Raw genomic sequence first — 27,889 nt, 5'->3', positions numbered from 1 at the left:
CAATGGTCATGCTTGAGCCTTGAGCAATGAGGCTATGAGGCTTGAGCATTGAGTAGAGAGGAGAGCTTGAGCTTGAGGGAAATTGGAATGAGTATTAAGAGGCCCAAGGGGGCTTTTATAGCCTCCCAAGGGCCAAGGCCCCTCAAAATGTGGCAGTTGGGCTGCAAACAGCCGTTTAAAACGGTCATAAACGGCTACTTTAACCCCGTCTGACAGCTGCTGTTCCCGGCCGTCCCCGTCCGACCCCGTCTGATCCGGTCGTCCCCGGTCGGTCCCCTTGCGACCCGCCCGTCCGGCCAGAGATCCGACCGTCCCAAGGCGTCCCCTTCCGTCCCCGGCCCGGTTATGGCCGTCCCCTGTAACTATGGTTTCAAAACGCTACGTCGGCGGGAGCTTGTCTGGGTGTCATCAAAGGACTGCCAGAGGGCAGCGGTTTAAAACGCTACCAGGAGAGAGACTGTGTGTTACCATATACATGTGGTAGTGATGTGTGTGAACATACTAGGACCGCCGCGGCATTTTTTCGCTCTTTAGGAGGTTTTTTCCCCCGTGCATTGTATATACGCCCATCACTCTAGGGCTATCTATCTCTTTCCATTGCACACTAAGTTATACACTCTCCAAACTGTGTGCGTTTCTCTGCAACCCTAATTCCCACAATTTGTATCAGAGCAGGTTGCGTCCTTCCGGGCTTAGTCGCCAGCTGCTCCAATACACGCCTGCTCACTTTCTCCGATTTCAGTGAGCTTTGGCGAGCGTTCGCAGGTTGACAAATACTTTGGGCCTGCTCAGATTTCGATTTGGGCTCATTTCGGCCTCCGTTTCCACTACAGCACAGGCTATTTCGTCATTTTGTGCATAATTTTTGTCAGTGACGTTTTCTGCAAAACAGGTGCCTTATAGTCTTCTACGGTTTGTGCTATATAGCACGTGTTGTTCCCGCTATTTTCGGGTAGTTTTCACATCAAGTGCAGCATTTACCATGGCTGACAACAACAACACAGATGTGTTGAAGATGTTTGCTGCTGAGGACAGGTTGGATGGGGACAACTACCCTATGTGGGCTTATATGATGCAACATGTTCTTGTGTCAAAGGGCGTCTGGAACATTGTGCAGGGCATTGATGTACGTCCTGGTTCTGAGGATGTAGGTAAAGTTGAGGATGTTGCAGGTCTTGCTGCAAGGATTGCTGCTGTTAGAGTTGTTTTGCCTACAGCAGAACAAGCTCGTTGGGATGTTAAGGATGTAGAGGCTCATGCATTGATTGCGTTGTCTGTGAAGCGCACCATTGTTCCTCGCATCCGTTTAGCAAAATCTGCAAAACAGGCTTGGGACATTTTGGCTGGTCTTTAAGCAAGTCGCAATGAGGCTAAAATTGCTTTGCTGCGTAAAGAGCTGGAGTCGAAGATTATGCATGAGGAAGATGATATGGATACTTTCCTTGCTAGTGTCAAGGATATCAATGAGCAACTCATTTTTGCAGGTGAAGTCATTTCAGACAGTTCCCTGGTGCAGACTGTTCTTGATGCCTTACCAGATTCTTACCAGACTTTTGCTAGTACTTGGAGACTTATGACCCAAGGAAATCTTGAAGTTGTCAAGTTTGATGCATTATGCACATTGCTGTTGCAAGAGTCACTTTCCAGAAAAAACAGGACTAGGCAGCTTGCAGTTGAACAGGCTTTTATTGCTTCTCAAAGAAAGGGTGGTAACAGTAATGCAGCCACTTCTTATGGTTCTGCTGCGAGTGGCAAAACTTCTGTTCCTAATGTTTCTGCTCCTAATGTTTCTGCTGGCAGCACTTCGTCTGGCAATTCTGGTGATAAGGGCAAAAAGAAGATGCGTTGCCATTATTGTAAAGCTAATGATCAGTTGATCAAGTCGTGTCCTAAGTTGAAGGCCAAAGAGGCTAAGAAGAAAGAGGGCGGTTCCACTGCAAATGCTGGTTCCACTACAAATGCAGCCATTGTTGAGTCTTCTGTGAAAGGAGACTGTGATGTTGATGTTGATGCAGAATGGGCTTTTAGCGCAGAATGCACTTACAATCTTGCTGTCCATGATGCATGCTTGTCAGTTGCTGTAGATTCACATGTGTGGTATTTTGACAGTGGCGCTACAAAGCACATTACCTCACATCGTGAATTGTTTACCTCTCTCGAGTCTGTCCCTCATTGGAATTCAGTCACTTGTGCCAACAATGCCTCTTATCCGGTTCAGGGAGTTGGAAAGATTATGCTTACTGCTGCTAATGGCAGTTCTTTCACACTTATTGATGCACTTTATGTACCTGGGATCAAGAAGAATCTCTTGTCTGTATCCGCACTTGCAAGACTTGGACTTGTAATCAAATTTGTGGATGACAGATGTACAGTTCATGATGTCAGTTTTGGTGATGAAATTGCTACATCGGGCCTTTTGTGCCGTGGGCTGTATAAGCTCACTTTGTATGACAAGTGTGGACAAAATTTTGCAAATGCTGTTGCAGATTCAAGGGCTATTTCAGATGCAAAACTTTGGCATGCACGTTTTGGTCATCTGAATTTTGCCAGTTTGCTGTGTTTGCAGAAATCTGATATGGTTGCTTCTTTGCCGCCTCTTGAAGCACCTGTCAAACATGTTTGTGAAGGCTGTATTTTGGGTAAGATGCAACGTTCTAAGTTTCCAAAGGATGGTTCAGTTCGGGACACATGCACGTTACAGCTTGTGCATAGTGATGTTTGTGGGCCCATGCAAACTCCGTCCTTGGGCAATTACCTGTACTTTGTGACTTTCATTGATGATTACTCCAGGCATGCATGGGTATTTCCGCTTAAAGCGAAGTCCGAAGTTTTTATGTGCTTCAAACAATTTCTGGCTATGGCTGAAAATGTCTCGAAATGTACTATGGGCACCCTCCGTTCCGATCGAGGGGGGTAGTATATATCTCATGAATTTAATGCATTTTTGGCTAGTCGTGGGATAAAACACCAATGTACAATGCCTTATACGCCTCAGCAAAATGGTGTTGCTGAGAGGAAAAACAGGTCACTCATGGAAATGGCACGATGTATGGTCAAAAGTCAAGCTTTGCCGCATTCTTTTTGGCTTGAGGCCATCATGTGTGCCACTTATGTACTTAACAGGTGTCCTACAAAAGCTTTGCAGTCTCTTACTCCATATGAAGCATGGCATGATAGAAAGCCTTCTATTGAGCACATGCGTGTTTTTGGCTGTTTCGCATATGCTTTGGTGCCACAAGTGCAGCGCAGAAAATTGGATGATAAGGCTGTCAAATGTATTTTTGTTGGTTATAGTGCTGAAAGCAAAGGTTACAGGTTGTATGATCCGCAAAAAAAAACGTATTCTGGTTTCACGAGATGTAGTGTTTGTGGAAGACTCTGTTCAGCCCTTGCTGTCATGTACTAGAGACAGTAATGTAAGCTCATAGGACATTTATGACACTTTCTTGTCTCTTTTCAGTGGTGGAAATACGAATGTAAGTTCTAATGAGGCAAATGTACAGCCTATGGGGGTTTTTGAAAATGTTACAGATCAGCCTATTACTGATGCAGATGTACATGATGTACTTGATGAGGCAAGGGCTGAAAATGAGTAGGCTAGAGGTATGCCAAAATGGCTGGTGCACACTTTGCGTGCCAGTAAATTGGATGCACCTTTGTCTAGGCGTACTCGTTCAGGCTCTCGCCATGCATCTTATGCATCAGATTGTTATGCTTTGGCTGTGTCTAGTTTACATGATGTTGAGGAGCCTCTGTCTTTTGATGAAGCACAGAATTCCGAAAAATGGATGACTGCCATGTAATCAGAATATGATGCACTTATAGAAAATGACACATGGACTTTATGTGATTTGCCTCCTGGCAAAAAGGCCATTTGTACGAAGTGGGTTTACAAGTTGAAAGGCAAACCGGATGGTGAGATTGATCGCCATAAGGCTCGACTTGTTGCAAAGGGTTATGCACAGCAAAAAGGCATAGATTATGAAGAGACTTTTGCTCCCACTTGTCGTATGACTACTGTGTGTTTTCTATGTGCATTGGCAACTCGTTTTGGTTGGGATGTACATCAATCAGACATTGTTACTGCTTTCTTGAATGGTGACATATTTGAGGAAGTTTAACGCAGCCTCGCGGTTTTGCCATAAAAGGACAAGAGGACAAAGTGTGCAGATGTAAGAAGGCTTTGTATGGGTTGAAGCAATCTCCTCGTGCTTGGTATGAGAAAGCTGACACTAATTTGGTTAAACGAGGCTTTCGTAATAGTCCAACAGAAAGCAGATTGTATGTAAAGCGTGAGGATGATGTACTTCTCATTGTGGTTCTTTATGTCGATGATTTGCTGATCACTGGACCAAATGAGAGACATATTGCCGAATTTAAGACTGATTTGAATGCTACTTTCAAGATGAAAGATTTGGGGCTGTTGCATGATTACTTGGGTATACAGTTTAAGGAGTGTGATGGTGGTATTGCCTTGTGTCAGAAAAGTTACATAGAGACATTGCTATGTAAGTTTGGACTTGAGGACTGCAAACCTATTGCCACTCCCATGGAAACAGGTTTGAAGTTGAGTCTACATGATGCGGGCCATCCTGCTGATGTCACTCTTTACTAAACTGCTGTTGGCTGCCTCATTATGTATGCAACACGAGGCCAGATATTCAGTTTGCAGTCTCACAGGTCAGCAGATTTATGCATAGCCCAAGGTCTAAGCATTGGCAGGCTGTCAAGAGGATTTTCCGCTACCTTAATGGCACTTTAGATCTTGGTTTGTTTTATCCCAAGGGGGGATCATTGCCGCCAGACTTACATGCTTTTTCGGACTCAGATTGGGCTGGTTGTTTTGACACGCGAGTGTCCATAAGTGGTTTTTGTTTTATGCTTGGCAGTTCATGTATATCATGGTATAGCAAGAAGCAACCTACTGTGGCCACTTCGAGTTGTGAGGCTGAGTACAGGGCAGTCTTCACAGCTACGGTTGAGTGTGTATGGCTCAGACGCCTTATGGCTGATTTGGGTGTTGGACAGGACACTGCCAACACTATCTACACTGACAGTCAGAGCGCACTGGCAGTTGCGAGGAACCCAGTTTTTCATGCTCGCACAAAGCACATTGAGGTGCATTACCACTATATCAGGGAGAGGCTCTCAGCAGGAGAGATCAGCTTGGCTTATGTGCCAGCACAGGATAAGCTTGCAGATCTTTTCACAAAGGCATTGTCTCGTGAGAAGCTTGAAGCTTTCCGCAAAGCTTTGGGCTTACTCCCCTTTGTGGACTGATCATGTCCTCAGGGCATGGCACTTCCCTTTACTCACGTGACAGCTCTCGTTCACCGCATCACTCCAAGGGGGATTTGTTACCATATACATGTGGTAGTGATGTGTGTGAACACACTAGGACCGCCAGGGCATTTTTTCCCTCTTTAGGAGGTTTTTTCCCTCGTGCATTGTATATACGTCCATCACTCTAGGGCTATCTATCTCTTGCCATTGCACACTAAGTTATACACTCTCCAAGTTGTGCGCGTTTCTTTGCAACCCTAATTCCAACACTGTGGGCACTTGGGCAATGGCGACGATGGAGAGGGAAAATGTTAGGGTTTAGGGCGTCGGTTGGGCAGCATTTTGGAACGCTGGGACAGCGAGGGATGCCGGCGACGAAATCTCTTCTCAAGCTCTTCTTTTTGCAGCTCCACCTCCAAGAGTCTTCACCAACGACAAAGCTCTGATACCATGTCAAAGTCAACGATGCGGAAGTGTAGAGAGAGAGAGAGAGAGAGAGAGAGAGAGAGAGAGAGAGAGAGAGAGAGAGAGAGAGAGAGAGAGAGAGAGAGAGAGAGAGAGAGAGAGAGAGAGAGAGAGAGAGAGAGAGAGAGAAATGAAATGTTATATTAACGTCTTCAAAAGGCCATAGTGACCTATGAGACCAGAAAGTTACAAAGTGGTGGATTTGATACAAAGTCTAAGTAACGAAATAACCTAACAACAATACAAAACGGAGATATATACTATGGGATCTTAGATTGGTCGATGTGAGCTAAGCAAAAAACTAAGCAAAAATGGGCGGCTTATCACAAATAATCTAGCATCGGTCGTTGGCGAATCTCATCAATTTCCTCCATGGTTAGTAGTCCGACCGGGCGTCGTGCATGCCTGGCCAGCGTGCTCCGAATCTTTTGACGTAGCCTCCGTCGGTGTTGTGTAGTCCTTCGCAGTCGTGGGTGCTTGGATTTCCCCAGTTCAATCGCTAGGTCGATTAGTGTGCCTCTGGTGTGAGACGAGGGGGAGCTCTGTTGCGGGAGTGGCTCTTGGGGCTTTGCCGTGCCTGCTCTGAAGAAGTCTGTGATCCGTCTTAGAGAGAGAGAGAGAGAGAGAGAGAGAGAGAGAGAGAGAGAGAGAGAGAGAGAGAGAGAGAGAGAGAGAGAGAGAGAGAGAGAGAGAGAGAGAGAGAGAGAGAGGATAATATCTTCACTTTTTATGAGGCAGTAGAGTGGGCCTGATCATCTTCTGAACCTCTCGCTTTTTTCATCCTTGACTTCGAGAAAGCATACGATCGTGTTGAGTGGGACTTTCTCGAAGGATCATTAGCCAGGATGGGTTTCTTCAAGCATTTCCGCTCTCTTCAGGACTAGCAGCAGTGCTATTACTATTGGTGGCTGTGTCAGTTGCAGTTTTGAGCTTTCTCGATTTGTCCGTCAGGGATGTCCTTTAGCAGCATATCTGTATCTGTTTGTAGGAGAGACTATGTTGGACTTTCTTCGTGCTCAGAGTCATGCATTTCGTGGCTTGACCATGCCAGTACCTACAGCTCCGAACCTTATCGATCAGGAGTTTGTTGATGACACTATGCTAATGTTGCGCTATTTGCTAGCTGCTCTTGATGCCATGCGGGAGGCCCTAGAGGTTTTTTTGCATTGCCAGTGGTGCACGCATTAACTGGCATAAATCCTATGGGTTACTAGTTGGCAGTGATGACATACCTACTTGGTGTAACAAACTGCTGACGTGTCGACTTACTGAAGAATGGAGCCACCGGTCGAGGGCCTAAACCCTAAGAAGAACAAGTAACAGAAGAAGTGTCACAGAGTGCTGACGTGGTTGCCCGAGAGCAGAAACCCTAACCCTAATTTCTGCCAAAAACCCTAACTGCTGAAATCCTAATTCTGGAAACCCTAACCCTAAAACCTGCAAACCCTAATTTCTGCCAGAAACCCTAACTGTTGAAACCCTAAACCTCAAACCTGCAAACCCTAATTTCTACCAGAAACCGTAACTGCTGAAACCCTAATTCGGGAAACCCTAACCCTAAAACCTGCAAACCCTAATTCTGCTGCCAGAAACCCTAAAACTGCAGAAACCCTAACCCTAACCCTAAGGACAGATTTCTGCGTTTTGCGACGTGGCAGGCTGTACGGATTTCCATGATTTACGCTGGCAGCTTTTTGGCTTTGCTTTTGAACTAGAAGCTTTTGAGTTTTAAAGGCTTTTTTACTATAACTGCTATTCAGGCCAAGGGTCTTTAAATATGAGGCTAGGGCTCATTCTCTGGCATGCTTCAGTACGAAGGTGCTGAGTCTGGAGTACTGGCTTGTACTGTGTTGATGCAATATAAAGAAATACCGAAAGGGGCGCCAAGGTTTGGGGCCAATACTCTCTGGGGTGGAATTCCGCCACTCCGTGTCGCGTGTCGTCTCTCCCTCCATTTCAGTTCAGTTGTTATTTGAAGTGCTTAAAGTTGTTCAGTCTGTTCTTTTCTATTGGCACGTGGTGCCCACCTTCTGACAGTGGTATCAGAGCATCAAGCGTGTGCTTTTCTGAAAGCATACCGGTCCCACAAAAGAGTAGACAGAGCTTTATTCGAGAATATCTTCGCCCTCGAACGTGGACTCATTAGCCACTCCCACCCTTACTTCATCGCGCATCGGGCGCGCTCCCGTCTTCACCGCAGTGTCTTACAGGGCATAAGCGAATTAAGATCACTTGCAAGAGAATGATCCAGATTTGTTTCAAGTCACTGTTTTTCTCAGAAGCAGTGCCATGCAGATGTTGATGTCTACAGATACCAAGCAGCATACTCCAAGTACTTTTCAAGCTTTCAAGAATTTTTTTTTTTTGCCCGAAGTTATATTGTTTCTAACATCTTCCTTCGGAGTGCAACTTCTGGCAGAGTGGGGTATCCTGAAATGCTTGCCATAGAAACCCTAGCAGATTATAACTTGGAATTTCTCGATATCTCCTAGTAGATGTCTCTTCACAAGCAGGAGATCTAGTTTGATTGCTATCTTCGGACTACCATCGCCGCCAAAGAAACACTGTCTGTCCAAGAGCTGATGGACCATGCCGTGCTCGGCTACAACCTTATGGAAGAAACCTAACCCTAATTTTTGGTGCAGGTTTCAGGATGGAAAGTCAGTCGACTTTTCGAGCTCGACTGATGTCGAGATTGCTTTTTAAGTTTGAGTTCTGTTTGAGCTTGTTTGGTGATCCTGTTTGGAATTTGTTTGCAATGGATGGTATCTGTTTTGAACCTGTCTTGGTGCCGATTTGAATTGTTTGACTTTGGTTTTAATACTGGTTTCAATGATTGGTGATTTTACTCCCGGGTGGAGTAGTGAGAAATTATGTTTGAGAATGCTTGTTCATACTCATGGCCCGGACCCTTGTGGTTATTTGCGAGGGGAGTATTGAATGATTGAAAAAGTGTTGTTGTTACTCATGGCCCGGACCCTTGTGGTTATATACGGGGGGAGTATTGTTGTTGTTACTCATGGCCCGGACCTGGATGGTTATGCGGGAGGAGTATTAAGAAGTTTGAGCAGTGGTTACTCTCAGCACCTCCAAACGACGTAGGTTGCTGTCTGGGGGGCGTTTGGTTGTAAAAGGCCTCTATATCTCATGGCCCGGACCTTTTTAGGTTATTTGCGGGAGGAGTGATGAAGGAGTCGTTGATCAGCTCATGGCCCGGACCTGGATGGTTATTTGCGGGGGGAGTGTTCATCGGCGGCTTTATGTTTCTATGTCTTGTAACATGCATATGTGAGCATTTGTGTTGCATTGTGATGTGCCAACCACTGAATATTCCTAATTGGATGAGATTGCCTGGGTATGTAATTTTAGTGCATCAAGACACCCGAGGAAGATCAGTACGGTCTGGGTGTGATGGCTAATTTTACTACGCCGGAATATCAAGAGTTCCGAGATGGACGAAAGGAGAAGCTAACTCCTTGATCAAAACAGCCGACAGGAGCAGCTAACTCCTTGATCAAAAGAGCAGAAAGGAGAAGCTAACTCCTTAATACAAAGAGCAAACTGATTGTCCCTCGGAATGTCCCTCGGAATGACCCTTGGAATTTTTTGAACTAACTTGAGTTGTTTTGCAGATATGCTATAATCGCGGACGATTACTCTCTTTCAAGAAGGGGAGATGTAACAAACTACTGACGTGTCGACCTACTGAAGAACGGAGCCTACCGGCCGAGGGGCCTAAACCCTAAGAAGAACAAGCAACAGAAGAAGTGTCACAGAGTGATGACGTGGTTGCCCGAGATCAGAAACCCTAACCCTAATTTCTACCAAAAACCCTAACTGCTGAAACGCTAATTCTGGAAACCCTAACCCTAAAACCTGCACACCCTAATTTCTGCCAGAAACCCTAACTGCTGAAACCCTAATTCTGGAAACCCTAACCCTAAAACCTGCAAACCCTAATTTCTGCCAGAAACCCTAACTGCTGAAACCCTAACCCTAAAACCTGCAAACCCTAATTCTGCTGCCAGAAACCCTAAAACTGCAGAAACCCTAACCCTAACCCTAAGGAAAGATTTCTGGGTTTTGCGACGTGGCAGGTTGTACGGATTTCCATGATTTACGCTGGCAGCTTTTTGGCTTTTCTTTTGAACCATAAGCTTTTGAGTTTTAAAGGCTTTTTACTGTAACTGATTTTCAGGCCAAGGGCCTTTAAATATGAGGCTAGGGCTCATTCTCTGGCATGCTTCAGTACGAAGGTGCAGAGTCTGGAGTACCGGCTTGTACTGTGTTGATGCAATATAAAGAAATACCGAAAGGGGCGCCAAGGTTTGGGGTCAGTACTCTCTGGGGTGAAATTCCGTCACTCCGTGTCGCGTGTCGTCTCTCTCTCCATTTCAGTTCAGTTGTTATTTGAAGTGCTTAAAGTTGTTCAGTCTGTTCTTTTCTATTGGCACGTGGTGCCCGCCTTGTGACACTTGGGGGGTAGCTGATGGTTCCACATGGCTGCAGTCGGGTCAGACATGCAGATATCTGAGCTTTCAGGTTGGATTTGATGTTTCCTCATAGCAGCAGCACCCGTACTACAGTCTATTCGCAGGAAGCTATGCCATTGGTCTTCACGTCATCTGTCGTTGGCTGGCCGTGCATTGGTCGCCAACCAGGTCATTCTGGCTACAATATGGTATACGGCCTCTTGTTGGATGCTACATTCTGATGTGATAGCTCAGCTCCGCCGACTAGTGCGGAACTTTTTATAGAGTGGCACAGATGGGACTACTGATACTCGTGCTCGAGTTCGTTGGTCCACGATTATTCGTCCTAGGTCAGAGGGAGGCATTGGCATTATTGATCCAGAGTTACAAAGCCACGCCCTTCTTACCAAGCTTATTGTTCGAGATCTTTTTCCCGGCCAAGAACCTTGGAAGATGCTTCTTCACGCCTCTCTTTGCACAGTGACTCCACGCCTCGGCACTAGAGATGGTCATACTTGGCATACAGGGTATCGTTTTCTCCTTACGGATGCCCCCTTGTCCACCACCACCCTCTCACCCTTCATCCGATCGCTCCTTCATATTTGGGTTGCCATGCGACGGGCTATCATACGCTCACCTCCCTCATGTCGTGAGGAGATTGAGTGCAAGCCTCTCATTTGGAATGCTGCAGTTCTCGATTCTTCGGTTAATCCACCCCGTCAGCTTGGGAAGAGGACTCACATTGATTGGGTTGCTTGGGACACTGGCCCTACTGCCTCTATGCGGTTGTTTCATGAGACACGTATGCTGGATGCAGATTTTGTGGCAGAACATTATGACATTGGTCGCGGGGTGACAGACAGACTGCTTGAGATTGATTCCGTCGTTCCTTCACAGTGGGATGCAGTCATGCGAGGCACGGTTCAGATGCCTCCCCATTGTGGCTGGGAAGGCCTCTTTGCTCAGAGCACTCTCTTATTAGTTCGTTTAGACACCATGTTGTTCATAGTTGATACTTACTACTCTCAGGGGATTCATGCTAGATTGACATATGATGCCACCTCTCCGCACCTTGTCTCCCCTGGCGCTCGATGGGAGGCCATACGAGTAGTTGGCTCCCGCGGGAAGCGTCGTTGTGTTGACCCCCGTTTCGCTTCCGCTGATGCTGCACTTTGGAGGCTTTGGGTGTGGGAGGGTCGTGTCCTATCTCAGCTTTATTGGGACCCAAGAGAGTGGCATTGGCCTCACTCTGACCCCACCGGTGCACCTGTATCATTCTTTGAGTACATTGTCAGGATTGGAAGGTTAGCATTGATGAAATCGCAACCAGAGTAGCCCACTCGTATGCGTTTCTGGTTACATTCAGGTCTCTCCCATGCCTATCTACAGCAGTTTTGGTCCACGATCTGGGATTTTACATGCGGCTCGTCGTATTTCTTTTTTCATGTGGATGATTGCACATGCAGGACTTCCAGTTGGGACTTGGCTAGCTATTATGGGTCATGATCCGTTATGTACTCGCTGTCCTTTGCGACTACTTGAGTCACCTGCACACTGTCTTTGGTCATGCTCAACTTCCCATGTAGTGTGGCTTGCAGTTTGCTTTTTAGTTAGCAGAGCGGGTGTTCAGCATGGATTTCTCACTTGGGGATCTGTCTCATGGTTGATGCCGATGCCCGGCCCGCATCTTTTCTACGAGGGCTCAGACGCAGATCCAGCCTTTATGGTTACCTCGACTGGTTATCGGCGAGGGACTTTGGCTATGCTACCACAGATTGCTTGGCAGGGGGATTCTCAGACACGTGATGAAGTTTTTTCAGTCATCACTAGTATTACACTATGGAATGTTTGGAGAGCTCGTTGTCTTCACAATCTAAGTGCGGCTCCACAGCTCCTTCAGGATACCCTCACTGCCATTTGGATGGACATCATTCACACTCTGATTTGGCAATGGGATTCTTCCGCAAGTACATCTCAAGCAGCCGAGGCTCGCCGATTAGCCTTCCTTCGGCGTTGGGCCTGATCCCCACTCTTCTTCACACTTATAGGTGGCTAGATTACATGGCATTATGCCGCTCCTCGGTGGTTTCTCCTCCACTCATCACACCGACCACCATGAGATTGTTCTAGTCGAGTTGTCACTATAGTGGCTCTCATCCTTACATTCAGCTTGTACACCCCACGTGATAGGCTATTTTGGCATCCGCTGGGGATTATATTGTACTCAGTAATATACAGCCTTGACTTTTTCAAAAAAAAAAAAAAAAAAAGAGAGAGAGAGAGAGAGAGAGAGAGAGAGAGAGAGAGAGAGAGAGAGAGAGAGAGAGAGAGAGAGAGAGAGAGAGAGAGAGAGAGAGAGATGATGAAATGAAATGTTATGTTAACGTCTTCAAAAGGCCAAAATGACCTATGACCAATCTGTTACAGAATGGTGAATCTAATACCATGTCTGGGTACAAAAGAACTAGATACTACGACTTGAATCCTTCCTCATCTGCACTCTGGATATCGAGAGAGTATGGCTTCTAAACCAATCATCCTCGGCAATGAATAACTAAATGTGTAATACAATGGAGCCAAGGGGTTGCTTATATAGAAACCTCAGTAAATTGCCCTACCCAGACATTGACAAATAAGTAAAACAAATACCTAAAAGCCAAAATAAATAATGGGTTCACATTGGGCAGTTCACTTGAGATGCCAAAACTCTAACATTACGGTGAGTTGCTTTCAGTTGAGCCACAATCAGAGCGCCATGGTGCATGCAGCGAGCAGGTTTGGGAATAGATGCCTTGCCTAGTTACTGAGGAGATGCGTCAGAGACTAGAGATGCCTCTCCAACTAGAGGAGCTCCATGAGGCCCTCAGGGCACTCCCTCGAGGTAGCTGCCCAAGGGAGGATGGTTTGACTCCGAGCTTTTTCTTGGAGTAATGGGAGCTGCTTGGTTTGGATCTACGTAGCGCCTACCGACACATCTTGCTCACTGGTGAGATGCCTGATGAGTGAGGATCTGATTTACCTTATTCTCAAGGAGGGAGGCTCCTTGGATGAGATTCGACAGTGGCGGTCCATCACTATTCTCAACTCAGCCTACAAAATATGAGCAAAGGCTCTGAGTTTGAGGATTCAGCTGCTACTTGAGAGCAGTATACATGAGAGTCAGACACGTTTCAAGGAGCGCAGTATCCTTGACATCATCTTTACCTTTTGGGAGGTGTCTGTATAAGCAAGGGGTTCAAAAGACATTTTAAAAGGTTTAAAAACCTTTTGGCCTCTACGTGGAAGGTTGGGGCCTGGGCATGATTTTCCCCCTCACCCATCGTGTTACTCACACATCACATCTTCTTTCCACGCATGGTGAAATCGCCACCCCTCTAGGCCTATTTAGCACTTATGATTTCGCTCTTGCAGGAAGGTGGGAAGTACTCAGAGAATGAGTATAGAGAAGAGAAGAAGGTGAAGAGTGACTCTCTTCTCTTACAAGAGGCACACTTAGACTAGTCTTCCAAGAAGGGTGTTGGTGATGAAAGAGAAGAAGGCATCACGATAGATGGAACAAACTTGGACACTCCAAGTCAAGATTCTACTGCAACACAACAGAGAGTCACTTCAAAACAGTTCATAGTTCACAATTTATTCGACACAGCCCGACGAAGTTTCGTGCCTAGAGATATTGGCCCTAAAGATTGGCACCGCTTTCGGTATTTCTTTTTGTATTAATCTGTGTTTAAAGTACAAGAGAGTGGGAGGGGTCTCACTCTCAGACTCTGTGTCCAGATCCTCTCAAGAGTGGGAGCTCTGCCCACTTATTTATAAGTGTACAAGGGATGTTAAAAGCAGAGCCCCAAAAGCTTCAAAATCAAAAGCTTCATCAACTTAAAATAAAGCAGTTTATCCAAAAGCCCTCCCAAAAAGCTTGCGTAAATTTTCAGCCTGCTTTTTTATGTACAACTGCCGTACAGTCCAGCGCAAAAGGCGGAATTTTGTACAGCTAGCCATGTCAGCTCTGTCAGCGGGTTTTGTGGCACGAATCCGGAAATGCCACGTCAGCGCTGCTGCGGGTTTCTGCCAGCCGGGGAGTGTTTGTGTGTATGCTCTGCTGCCCATTGTAAGGCCAGCCACGTCACCGGTTTGTGACATACCCCCCTCTTCAAAGCATTGTAATCGCCCTCGATTACGCCTGCAAAACAAACAGAAGCCATAAACTGTCTTAGCAAACACTGAATGTTAGTACGGACGCACTAGGAACACACATCTAGCACATGTACGAATCGAACAGCCAGATGACATGACATCACATAACAAATCACATTCAAAATTCATTCGGATCTCAGACCATGGTTAATCGGCATCGTATTTAGTAATTGCATCTAGATCCACTCGGGACCTTATAAATGCCCGATTAACTAATCCTTATTGCAATCACGTCTATCGAGATCTTTCAGAGCAAAATGCTGCAGTCATTTCGTCTATGAGTTCCTATACTTAGACAAGTCGAGAACAAATCATTATCATATTATTGGGAATTCCAGTTCTTAAAGTCATACAGCAGAATACTGTCAGCTCACAGTATTCCTGTAACTCAAAAGAGACATCAGTGACTTTGGTATCAAAATCGCGGCAATATTTTGACAAAGGAGTGGCGCGACTCCCGTCTCGTGCATACCCGCTGCACCAAATTTCACCCAACTGAGTTCGGGGTTCAATTTGGAATAGACTATGCTAAACCAAATGCTTCAAGGTAAAAGTTCACAATGTGAGGAGTATCTGCCAGGTCCTCCTGCTCCTTCCACTTCGCATCCAATGCGGGATAGTTCTTGAATTTAACCAAGAACCGCCTTATCGTTTACCTTTTACCTTTCTATCTTTATGTGCCAAAATCTGTTCTGGAACGAGTATCTCCTCATTTTCCTCCACTTCGGGTTGCTCATCAGGCTCCCCATCATCGGGCACATTGCCTTTAAAAGGCTTCAGGAGACTCACATGAAAAGCATTGTGAATCCTCCAAGTATCGGGCAGCTTCAGTTCAAAGGAGACATCATTTATCTTTTCGAAAATCTGGAAAGGTCCATAATATCTCATGCTAAGCTTTGGAAAAAGTTGCTCCTTTCCCTTTTTCTTTCTCAAGCGTGCCTTCTCAAAACGTAAGAGCACCCAATCGTTCTCCTTTAATTTTGAGTCACGACGATGTCGAGCTGTTGCCTTTTTGTGTCTTTCCTGAGATTTCTCCAAAACCTTCCGGACCAAGTCCAAGTCCCTCGTGAACTGGTCGGCTTCAAAAGAAAATCTTATCTTTCGTGGTAAGGAAGGATGGAACCTTCGTAGCAAATTCAATAATCTCAAATGACACCTTCCCCATCAAAGAGTTGATCGTGCTATTGTAGGCATATTCCACCAAAGGTAAAAACCTTTTCTCATGTAGTCTTCCGATCCAACGAAGAAGACGTCAACAAATCTAGTACGATTGAATTTGCAATCTTAGATTGCCCATTTGTCTGCGGGTTGAAAGATGACGAGAAGTGCAACCGCGTGCCAATGTTCTCCCATAGCCTTCCAAAACAAACTCGTGAATCTGGGGTCTCTGTCAAAGACAATTGTCTCGCGCATGCCATGTAATCTGAAGATCTGGGCCACAAACAGTCTCACTAAGTGATTCGGCTTGACTGTCTTCTTCACTGGAATGAAATGAGCTTGCTTGCTAAATCTGTCAATAACAGTCCAGATACCATCGTGTCCACTTTGTGTTGTTGGGAGATAAGAAATGAAATTCATTGCAATACTTTCCTATGGGCGGGTGGGAATGGGTAAAGGTTGTAACAATCCTTGTGCTTTATACAAAATCGCCCACGTCCTTTTTGAGTCTCGACCAAAAGAAGTATCTCTCCACACCTTTCAAGGTGGTAGCAATGCCGCGGTGACCCGTAAATGGTGGACAATGGCATTCAGTTAAAACCTTTTCCCTCATTGGCTGTGTAACGCACAACATCGTTTTCTTCATCAAGTAGCCATCCCGAATGGAATATCCCGCTACTACCTCCCCATTCCGTATCCGAGTGAAAATATCTACAAAATCTGTATCTGTGGCATACTGATCGACCATATCCTCGAAGCTCCTTGATGTATCGCTAAAATAGCCAGAACCAACGGATTCCGACAAAGCATCCGCCACCAAGTTCTTCTGTCACTGCACATGGACAATCTGGATGTGAAATTGTGACAAGATGTTCGCCCACCGCATCTTCTTTTCCGATAGCTGCTTCTGTGACAAGAAGTAGCGTAAACTCTGGTGATCTGTGAAGACCGTAAAATCGGCTTTGAGTAGGTAATGTTGCCACTGAGTAAGAGCATGGATAACTGCCAAAAGCTCTCATAAATCTGTGCTGTCAATTCCGGCATTGAGAACAATCAGCTCTCGTAGGCAATGACATGGCCTTCTTGCATTAAGATCGCACCCACACTACGACCACAAGCATCACAATATACTTCGAATGACTTCTGTAAATCTGACAAAGTCAAAACTGGTCCTGTAGTCAATTTCTCTTTCAATGTCTGAAAGGCAATCACCTGTCTGGATCCCCACGAGAAAGGGAGTCCTTTCTGTGTCAACATATGTAAAGGGGAAGCAACCTCTGCAAACTTTCTGATGAACCGTTGGTAGTAAGAACATAAGCCCAAGAAGCTTTTAACTTCATAGACATTCTTCAAATCGAGCCAATCACGTATAGTCTCAATCTTGGCCGGGTCCATCTACACTCCTGTTGCTGAGACGATGTGTCCCAAAAAGTCTCTCTGGGCTCAACTCACACGGTAAGGTGGCCAGTTCGGTGGTGTGCTTCCAGGTATCAAATCAATGGTATGATCCTCAGGACGAGCTGATAGCAACTCCAGGCAAGCGTTCTGGAGAGCAATCGGCATGATTGTGGAGAAAATCTTGGCGTTCTTTGTCTAGGTCAAAACATATTCGACCTTCAATCCTCATTCAGTTCTCTCCAAAAAATCGAGTAAAGAAACTGAATTTTATCTAGTACAATCTTTGTGCCCTTCATTTGTCAAAGTCGCTTTGTCGGCCCGATAGTCAACCACGGTATTGTTCTTGTGGTACCAAGGGATTTCGAGCAGGACGTCACAACCTCCCAAGGGAATTACGTAGAAGTCCTCGTGCCCGAAACACCCCTGGCATTGCAAACGGCAACATCCTGTTCGGGTGCCGGTAGAACTACTTCCGCCTGTGGCCTCAGCCTGTCGGGCGTATTGCCAAATCGCCGCCAATTCAAGTGAAAAGAAGTTGGTCTTGGCTCCTCCATCAAATAAAATGAGGGCTTCTTGATCTTTCACTTTGCCGTAAATGCGGCAAATTTTTGTATTTTCATTTATCTGATTCCGTTCGGGCCCCACGCAATGTGGTATGAGTTCGTTTTTGCCTTTCATCTGCCTTTTCTGCCACGTTCCTCAGCTGCTTTCGAAGTCTCTGGCCTTTTTGTTTCCTATTCTGTTGGTGCCATTTTAGGGCACTTCGCGGAGATGTGCCCAGTTTCCACGCATCCAAAATACTTCCCCTCTTTGATGTAGCTGGCTCTTTCCCGAGGAGTGAGCCGGGGTCGTGCATCCTTATCTTCCTGATCTTGGGGACTCTTCTTCTTTCTTCTTTCATTTTTAGAAGTCTGCTCGGTTGTTTGGGTCATGATCTCGTCTGTGGGGTAAGTCAAATTGCCTGAGTGTATGGCAAAGCCCCATTTCGCATGACTCATCAGTTCTTGAATAGAATCTGACTTTTGCTCTAAACAGTGATCTCAGATCTCCGTAGGAAGTCCCAAGGTAAACCGCTCAATCTGTTCTTTAAATGAGATCTTCTTAAATGAAGAAGCGGGTAGAAAAGAGCTCCAAAATCTCTCGCAATATGCGTCCAAGGTATCTGTCTCGGTCATCCGAAGATGGTTCCAAGCAGCTCGTATGCCGCGTTCGTACTCCCGAGTCAACCAAGAAGAAATAAAAAGCCTTTTAAATTTCAGCCATTTAACTGGCGCTTTCTTGTTCAATAGAAGAGTGGACCACCATGTTCGAGCATTTTCGTTGAAGTAAGAGGTAGCCCTCCGAATCTTGGAGTGCTCCGAGTACGTCCTCCAGAGAAAGTGTAACAAACTGTTGACGTGTCAAAGCCTAAAGAATGGAGCCAACTTACAGATGTGGACGGGGAGCTTAAACCCTAAGAAGAACAAGTAACAGAAGAAGTGTCACAAAGTGATGACGTGGTTGTCTGAGAGCAGAAAAACCCTAACCCTGATTTCTGCCAAAAACCCTAACTGCTGAAACCCTAATTCCAGAAACCCTAACTGCTGAAACCCTAATTTTGAAAACCCTAACCCTAAAACTGCAACAACGTGGCTGATTTTCAAAAATTGTGCTTGCATGATGACGTGGCAGGTTGTACGGATTTCCGTGATTTACGTTGGCAGCTTTTGGCATTGCTTTTTTTTGGACCAGAAGCTTTTGAGTTTGAAAGCTTTTCATGTAAACTGCTTTTTGGACCATAAGCTTTTGAGTTTCAAAGCTTTTCATGTAAACTGCATTTTAGGCCATGGGCCTTTAAATATGAGGCTAGGGTTCATTCTCTAGCATGCTTCCTGGAGAAGGTGCAGAGTCTGGAGTACCGGCTTGTACTTTGATGATGCAATATAAATAAATACCGAAAGGGGCGCGAAGGTTTGGGGCCAATACTCTCTGGGGTGGTATTCCGCCACTCCGTGTTGCGTGTCGTCTCTCTCTTTCAGTTCAATTGTTATTGAAGTGCTAAAAGTCTGTTTAGTCTGTTCTTTTCTATTGGCACGTGGTGTCCGCCTTGTGACAGGAAGCTATGTCAAACCGTTGTATGAAGGCCAAAGCCCTCGAAGCATCCTAGAATCGAGAAAAAGTGTCAAATTTAATTGACTGTCCACCTTCTTTAAATTCTCGAACTTTCTTGCTTTTATCCTCCAGAAAGTCATACTGGTTGGCTTTTTAGAAATTCTTCTTTTTTGCATAAAATTTGTGATCATCGAAGTTCGAACTATCTGAAGACGAGTCCTCTGTAGGACTGTAAAAAACTGGGCGAAACTTAGGATTCTTTGCCTTTTTCTTGCCCTTTCTGAAGCTTTGCTTTTTTCCCTTTTCTGTCCTCTTCGCTCGAGTTAAAAGAGCTAGAAGAACTGTCAGAAGAAGAAGAAGAAGAAGAAGAAGGAGAAGAAGAAGAAGAACTGGATACTCCTTCAAATCTTACATGCTTTTTCTGCTTTCTTGTCGAGGCAAAAGCAGATTGACGACCCAAATAACCCGGAAAGTCAGTTTCTTTCTTCTGCTTTTTGTCGTGCTTTTTGGCTTTGTTGGTTGTGTCACAAAGTTGGGTAATCCGTGTATCAACCACCTCAGCACCTTAGCAAGGGATAGTATCGTTGAAATTGGTGGGAGTGCCTCCTTAAGGAGTTAGGTGAGAGCACCCCCTCGGATGAAGTAGCACTAGGTGCTACAGGCTTGAAAGCTTTACATTCAGGATAGTTGCCTTATGGATACGAGTTTGTAAATAAAGAGAATCGTGTATGGCTTTGAGATCCGCCTCTTGTGCGAAAAGGGGCCGCCAATGTCACAAGACGGGCACCACGTGCCAATAGAAAAGAACAGACCGAACAGACTTTTAGCACTTCAATAACTATTGAATTGAGAGAGTGAGACGATACGCGACACGGAGTGGCAGAAAACCACCCCAGAGAGTATTGGCCCAACCTTGGTATAAAAAACTGCTGACGTGTCAAAGCCTAACGAATGGAGCCAACTTACAGATGTGGCCGAGGCGCCTAAACTGTCACAAAGTGATGACGTGGCTGTCTGAGAGCAGAAACCCTAACCCTAGTTTCTACCAGAAACCCTAACTGTTGAAGCCCTAATTCTGGAAACCCTAATCCTAAAACCTGCAAACCCTATTTTTGGAAACCTTAACCCTAAAACCTGCAAACCCTAATTTTGGAAACCCTAACCCTAAAACCTGCAAACCCTAATTCTGGAAACCCTAACCCTAAAACCTGCAAACCCAATTTCTGGAAACACTAACCCTAAAACCTGCAAACCCTAATTCTGGAAACCCTAACCCTAAAACCTGCAAACCCTAATTCTGAAAACCCTAACCCTAAGAACTAATTCTGCTGCCGAAAACCCTAAAACTGCAGAAACCCTAACCCTAACCCTAAGGGTAGCAAGGAGATTTTCGTTTTTTGTGGTGGTTGATGACGTGGCAGGCTGTACGGATTTCCGTGATTTACGATCGCAGCTTTTTGGCGAGAAGCTTTTGAGTTTTAAATACTTTTTATTGTAACTGCTTTTCAAGCCAAGGGCCTGTAAATATGAGGCTAGGGCTCATTCTCTGGCATGCTTCCTGGTGAAGGTGCAGAGTCTGGAGTACCGGCTTGTACTGTGTTGATGCAATATAAAGAAATACCGAAAGGGGCGCCAAGGTTTTGGGCCAATACTCTCTGGAGTGGAATTCCGCCACTCTTTGTCGCGTGTCGTGTCTCTCTCTCTCTCTCTTCAATTGTTAATGAAGTGCTAAAAGTCTGTTCAGTCTGTTCTTTTCTATTGGCACGTGGTGCCCGCCTTGTGACAGTGGTATCAGAGCATCAGGCGCGTGCTTTTCTGAAAGCATACCGGTCCTACAAAAGAGCATAACAGAGCTATTGTAAGTTTGTTGGAGGTATCTGCGTCCTCTAACCCGCAAAAGAGCAGACAGAGCTATTGGAAGTTTGTTGGAGGTATCTTATTAGCCACTCCCACCCTTACTTCATCGCGCATCAGGCGTGCTCCCGTCGTCACCGCTCATGTCTTACAGGGCATAAGCCAATTAAGATCACTTGCAAGAGAAGGATCCAAATTTGTTTCAAGTCACTGTTTTTCTCAAAAGCAATGCCATGCAGATGTTGATGTCTCTACCGCTACCAAGCAGCATACTCCAAGTACTTGGCAAGCTTTCAAGAATTTTTTTTAAACCCGAAGTTATACGGGTTCTGACAACTTCCTTCGGAGTGCAACTTCTGGCAGAGTGGGTTATCTTGAAATGCTTGCCATGGAAACCCTAGCAGATTATATCTTGAATTTCTCGACATCTCTCAGTAGATGTCTCTTCTCGAGTTGGTAACCTTGGAGGTACGGTGTGATTGCTATCTCTTGGGACTACCATCGCCGCCAAAGAAACACTGTCTCTCAAAGAGCTGATTGACCATGCTGTGCTCGGCTACGACCTTATGGAATGAACCTAACCCTAATTTTGGTGCTAGTTTAAGGATGGAAAGTCACTCGACTTTTCGAGCTCGACTGATGTCGAGATTGCTTTTTAAGTTGAAATTTGTTTGAGAACTTGTTTGGTGATCCTGTTTGGAATTTGTTTAAAATGGATGCTATCTGTTTTTAATCTGTTTTGGTGCCGATTTGAATTGTTTGACTCTGGTTTGATACTGGTTTCAATGATTGGTGATTTTACTCCCGGGTGGAGAAGTGAGAAATATTGTTTTGGTATTGTTTGAACCTCCGAACGACGCAGGTCCGATGCTTGGAGAGCGTTTGGTTGTATGCTTGTAAAATAATTGTTGTTGTGACTCCCTGCCCGGACCTGGATGGTTATGCAGGAGGAGTTTTAAGAAGTCTGAGCAGTGGTTACTCTCAGCACCTCCAAACGACGCAGGCTGTGGTCTGGGGGGCGTTTGGTTGTAAAAGGCCTCTATATCTCCCGGCCCGGACCTTTTTAGGTTATGCGGGAGGAGTGATGAGGGAGTCGTTGAATATCTCCCGGCTCGGACCTTGTTAGGTTATGCGGGAGGAGTGTTCATCGGCGGCTTTATGTTTCTTTGTCTTGTAAATGGATATGTGAGCATTTGTGTTGCATTGTGATGTTCCAACCACTGAATATTCCTAATTGGATGAGATTGCCTAGGTATGTAATTTTAGTGCATCAAGACACCCGTGGAAGATCAGTACGGTATGGCTAATTTTACCACGCCGGAATATCAAGAGTTCCGATCTGGGCGAAAGGAGAAGCTAACTCCTTGATCGAAACAGCAGAAAGGAGAAGCTAACTCCTTGATCAAAACAGCTGAAAGGAGAAGCTAACTCCTTAATAAAAAGAGCAAATTGATTGTCCCTCAGAATGTCCCTCGGAATGACCCTCGGAAATTTTTGAGCTAACTTATGTTGTTTTGTAGATATGCTGTAATCGTGGACGATTACTCTCTTTCCAAAAGGGGAGATGTAACAAACTGTTGACGTGTCAAAGCCTAAAGAATGGAGCCAACTTACAGATGTGGCCGAGTGGCCTAAACTGTCACAAAGTGATGACGTGGCGGCCGGAGAGCAGAAACCCTAATCCCAATTTCTGCCAGAAACCCTAACGTCTGAAGCCCTAATACTGGAAACCCCAACCCTAAAACCTGCAAACCCTATTTCTGAAAACCCTAACCTTAAAACCTGTAAACCCTAATTCTAGAAACCCTAACCCTAAAACTTGCAAACCCTAATTTTGGACACCCTTACCCTAAAAACTAATTCTGCTGCCAGAAACCCTAAAATTGCAAAAACCCTAACCCTAACCCTAAGGGCAACAGGGAGATTTTCGCGTTTTGCGTTGGTTGATGACGTGGTAGGTTGTACGGATTTCCGTGATTTACGATGACAGCTTTTTGGCTTTGCTTTTGGACCAAAAGCTTTTGAGTTTTAAAGGCTTTTTACTGTAATTGCTTTTTAGGCCAAGGGCCTTTAAATATGAGGCTAGGGCTCATTCTCTTGCATGCTTCCTAGCGAAGGTGCAGAGTCTGGAGTACCGGCTTGTACTGTGTTGATGCAATATAAAGAAATACTGAAAGGGGCGCCAAGGTTTGGGGCCAATACGCTCTGGAGTGAAATTCCGCCACTGTGTCGCGTGTCGTCTCTCTCTCTCTCTCAGTTCAATTGTTAATGAAGTGCTGAGAGTCTGTTCAGTCTGTTCTTTTCTATTGGCACATGGTGTCTGCCTTGTGAGACTCGGTGTCCCTTTTGGTATTTTGCATCAACATAGTACAAGCGGATACTCCACGCTCTGCACCTTCTCCCAGAAGCATGCCAGAGAATGAGCCCATGGCCTCATATATAAAGGCCTAGGCCCAAAAGCAATTTACATGAAAAGCCTTAAAACTCAAAAGCATTTGGTCCAAAAGCAATGCCCAAAAGCTGCCAGCGTAAATCACGGAAATCCATACAGTTGCCATGTTAGCAGTGAGCACAAAACACGGAAATCTGTACAATCTGCCACGTCATCATGTCAGTGCAGATTGCGGAGATCCGTACAATTGTTGCCACGTCATCAGCTTCACGCAACACTCTATGTGTGTGTGGGTCCTGCTTTATTTATATGCCTTTATGTCACTTGGGCCCCATCACACGGGGTCCCAGAAGTTGGTAGGACTTCTTCTGCTATTGCTTGTTCTTCTTAGGGTTTAGGCCCCTCGGCCGTGATCTGAAGGTTGGCTCTGCTTTTCAGTGACTCGACACGTCCGCAGTTTGTGACAGCCAACGCACAAAAATGGCCTTCACGGACCGGACCAACAATTAGGGTACACCTAACAGTGACAATCAAACCCCATGAGCGTCATTGAGAAATTCCTTCCACAAACTAAAACTAGCAGCTAGTTTTACACCCCTATTGGGCAATGACGACGTTAGTGGGGATGTCGTAGTATTTAGTCAATACCATACTTGTTGGAGCTGATGGTTTTATTCTCTTGTTGGTGACTACGATGAGTCTATACCTTGCACTCTCCGTTAAGGGTGAATCTGGGCTTATCCTGGACTTATATAAATGAACAGGCTAAAAACTGGGCACGCTCGCATGAGAAGCATAGCTTTAACAAGTTCGTCATAACCTCCAAAGTATTACCTCCATATAAAGCTGCCCCTTCTCTTGGGCGCCGATGACACGAGTAAGGATGCCAGCTATTGCCCAAACTACCCATGATAAAGGTGATAATCTTCTTCTTCCTGTTTGGAGAAGCCGCAAAGTTAATGTTTTTTGTTATCAAGTTTTCCACATTGTGTTCAATCTGGTTATGTTTTACTTCTGCTAGGACAGTGCATTGGAGAATCTCATTGTTCTCTCTACCTTGTAGTAGAGTTTTCTGTTTTGTATTTTGTTTGTGTTGTTCATTGAATTTGAAATGTACAAATTAAGTCTTGTAATGTCCTCTCCTTGTTGAGTACGTGGTCAAAACTAATCTTCTCTCATTCGTTTCGCCCAGCTCACTTCACTTAGTTTAGATTTTATGAGTTACCCTTGTTTTTTTGGGCTGTGGAACAATCAAGATGATTAGTGATTTAGTCGTGCTTCATTTTTGTTTTAGTTGCGCAATTTGATTTTGTGATTTGTATAGGCCCTCTTTTAGTTTGTAAATACAGGCTTTCTGACCTCAGTATTAATGTATTACATCTTCTCTGCAAACGTCATAGAAATAATGACTAATTTTTGCTTTAGGTACTTCAAGAAATTGAGCTGAGAGCAGAGCTGATTTTGGAAGAAAGAGGTCATTCTAAATACCAGCATCTCTTCTTTTGTTGACTGCTGATATTATCAGATTCCATTAACAATGTTTTCTTTTCTCATTTAGCCGAGCATACTCGAATGGCAGAGGCGTACGCTGTTATGGAGGAAAAATTGCACACATCAGTTGAAGAGCAGAATTCTTTAGAAACTCAAATAAGACTGTTGAAAGTAAGTCATCTTTTTTAGATGTTGATGATTGGCGCACACACACATGCATATGTATGAATATCCTGGCTCTCTTTGCACTTGCGCATGCCCTTTTTTACACCTGTTTCTGGTTTGTTTTCTGTCGACCCCAAAAATACAAGCACACAAACGCGCACACTTTTTCTGAGTGAAAACATGTGAGTTAGGGTGTATGATCAGTGGTTGGTGTCGTTGTGGATGGCTTTCTAAGTGAACTTCAAAGCCCTTTGGTGTCAACTGCATGCCATGGATTGCCTTTTGACATAATAATGCAAGTGGAAAGCCCAGAAGGTGCAATGAGATGAATGTCTGTGCCTGTGAAATGTGTGGCAATGTGTATATGCAGCAAAAGATAGGTGTGTGTGTGTGTGTGTGTGTGTGCATGCGCACATGTACGTGTGTATGTGTGCGTTCGTTTGTGCTAATGGTGCAGGGGTGAAAGAGAGATGAAACGAACAAATGTTCTATTAACGTCTGTTAATGGGTAAAATGACCTATGAGGCCAAAAGTTATGGAATCTTATTATTTCAGGCTGAGGTTAGGAAACAAGCACGGGATTTGAATGGGTCAAGACAAGAGTGTTCTGATCTCCAGAGTGAGGTACAATTTTGTTTTGTTGCTTATGAGGCATGTTTTAAAGGGGTTTGATGGCTTACCCTACGCTGTTTCTCTCTCAGATTGCTGTACTGCTGAAAGAGTGTGCTGATATCAAACTACGGTTTAGTGGTGAAAGACTGGAAATTCAGAAAGTTCCCGAGAAAGGAGAATCACTTTCTTCAGTAAAGGCTGCCGATATAATAACTGACCGATTGGTATGAGCACGGTTCATAGCACTTGCTCTCTTACGTCAATGGGAACTCTCTTTCCATTTATTCAGTTTTTCATCTACGTTTCAGCTCACCTTCAAGGATATTCATGAACTGGTAGAGCAGAACAGTCAGCTTCGTGCTGTTGTTCGGACTCTTGGTCACCAGAATGAAGAATGCGAGACAAAGCTGAAGGTATTTTACGTGTGTAAAGCTTCGTTTTGCGTTTCTTTGACTGAAAGCATCTTGTTTTTGAAGGTCTTGTGATAGATTTAGTATCTTCTTAATTCAGTTTCGTAATGAGCAGGAAGCATTCGAATTGGAATTAAGAAAACGAACAGACGAGGCTGCTCAAAAGGTTGCCACTATTGTAAAGAAGTCAGAAGAGCAAATGGAGCTTATTGCATCACTTCAGGGAACGGTAAGCTATATCTATACTGCAGGGGGAATTGCCCTATGGTTGGTACGTGCCAAGTGAAAGAACAGACTGAACAAGCTTTAAGCACTTTAAATAACTGAACTGAAAGAGATGCACGACACACGAAACACGGAGCGGTGGAGTTCCACCCCAAGAGAACATTGGCCCCAAACCTTGGCGCCCCTTTGGATATTTCTTTATATTGCTTCAACTCAATACAAACCGGTACTCCGTTGCTCTGTACTTCCTCGCAGGGAATCGTGCCAGAGAATGAGCCCATGACACATTTAAAGGCCCTAGGCCATGAAAAGCAGTTTACAGTGAAAAGCTTTAAACTCAAAAGCATCTGGTCCTGGCCTAGAAGCTGCCAGCATAAAACTAGGAAATCCATACACTGCTACGCCAGCAACTGTTAGGGTAAAACATGGTAAAATCCGGAATCTGTCCGTACACCTGCCACATTAGCAGTCAGCGCAATTTTTGGGCTGTTCGTACAGAATCTGCCACATCATCAGTTGATTACACAATATCATTTGTGGTGTGTGTTGTGTTGGGAGCATACGGTAGTACCTAGTTCTACACCCACTATTGGGCACTGAGGAAATTAGTGGGGATGTCGTATTTAGTCAATACTATCCATGATGGAGCTGATGGTTATATTGTCTTGTGGGTGACTACCATGAGTCTATACCTTGCACTTTCCTTTAAGGGTGAATCTGGGCTTATCGTGGATTTGTCTAGGTAAACTTCCTCTCTTATGGATCTACTCCCATGTGGTATGCCCATCACAGTCCCGTTTTGAATCTGAGATTCTGTTGTGCATCGACCTCTTGAGAGGCTGGGGACTTGATCTACGGAGGTGTGCATCTTCCGGTAGTAGGAGATTTGAGCATTCGAGAGAGTAAATAGCCACGTCAAATCACTTGTTGCATGGGCTCCTTTTGTACAATCAATTTGTGCAATGTTGCAAAAACCTCTGCAGTAATGGGGTGGGAGGCCTTTGAGAAAGTCGGTTGGAACCCCATCATTGTGTTGATCTCTCTCCTTCTCTTTGTCATTGTCCCTAAGGTAATTTTCACATCTCTATCACTGTTTATTCTTACAAAGGGCTAATGAACTAGCTAAGCAACAGAACAAGAAGCAGTAATTATGTTTGTTTGATAACCGATTGTTGTGTGACGTCTGCCATGTGCTGCACGTCACAATTTCATCTATTGTGTCAGTCTGTGGACAGTTTGGAAGGATAGCTGCGTGCTCACTGAGTGCTGAGCATTCCACCACTACTTAGGCCCTGACCGTTACTTTAACTGAGCTTTTAGCCTTTTGCATACTCGTTGCAGTTACTGAGACTCTTCAATAAGCTACTCGTGTCTTGGTATTGTGTACACAGGTCGGCATGTATAAAAGACTCTATGAGGAGGAACTGAAGTCTCAAACTGGGCTGCTTCAAAGCAGCAGAATTTTGCGAGCTGCAGATGGTAGAGTGATCTCTTTAGCAAAACATGTTGGAAACCTGTGGATCTGTTATTTGCAACTTATCCTCTTCTTGGCCTATATTTGCATGCTAATGATGTAAGGAGGTGAGGTGCTTGCAGTGGGTACTGGAGAAGACCTGCGGAATCTTGTTGTTACGTCAAAGGTGCACACTGGGTTCACCTTAGGTTTGTTTATATGGTGG

The 27,889-nt window shown here is 45.0% G+C and overlaps 1 protein-coding gene across 2 annotated transcripts in view; it reads left to right on the top strand.

The window, feature by feature from the left end:
* Positions 1-27,889, top strand: part of NUA (nuclear pore anchor) — a 150,460-nt gene that overhangs the window by 54,186 nt on the left and 68,385 nt on the right. The window contains exons 12-19 of one of the 2 annotated variants that reach the window (XM_086512744.1): positions 24,733-24,781; positions 24,866-24,969; positions 25,519-25,587; positions 25,665-25,799; positions 25,884-25,988; positions 26,101-26,214; positions 27,602-27,689; positions 27,807-27,850. In XM_086512744.1, the coding sequence (XP_086368870.1) occupies positions 24,733-24,781; positions 24,866-24,969; positions 25,519-25,587; positions 25,665-25,799; positions 25,884-25,988; positions 26,101-26,214; positions 27,602-27,689; positions 27,807-27,850 (708 nt within the window). Of the gene's footprint in view, positions 1-24,732; positions 24,782-24,865; positions 24,970-25,518; positions 25,588-25,664; positions 25,800-25,883; positions 25,989-26,100; positions 26,215-27,601; positions 27,690-27,788; positions 27,851-27,889 lie in introns of both variants that reach the window. The other variant, XM_086512743.1, reaches the window with a different exon arrangement.

Source organism: Adiantum capillus-veneris, chromosome 5, assembly GCF_014529385.1.
Source record: "Adiantum capillus-veneris isolate H3 chromosome 5, ASM1452938v2, whole genome shotgun sequence".
NCBI classification, from domain to species: Eukaryota; Viridiplantae; Streptophyta; class Polypodiopsida; order Polypodiales; family Pteridaceae; genus Adiantum; species Adiantum capillus-veneris.
Note: the sequence above shows the minus strand (reverse complement) of the source record. Positions and strands in the feature narration are given on the sequence as shown.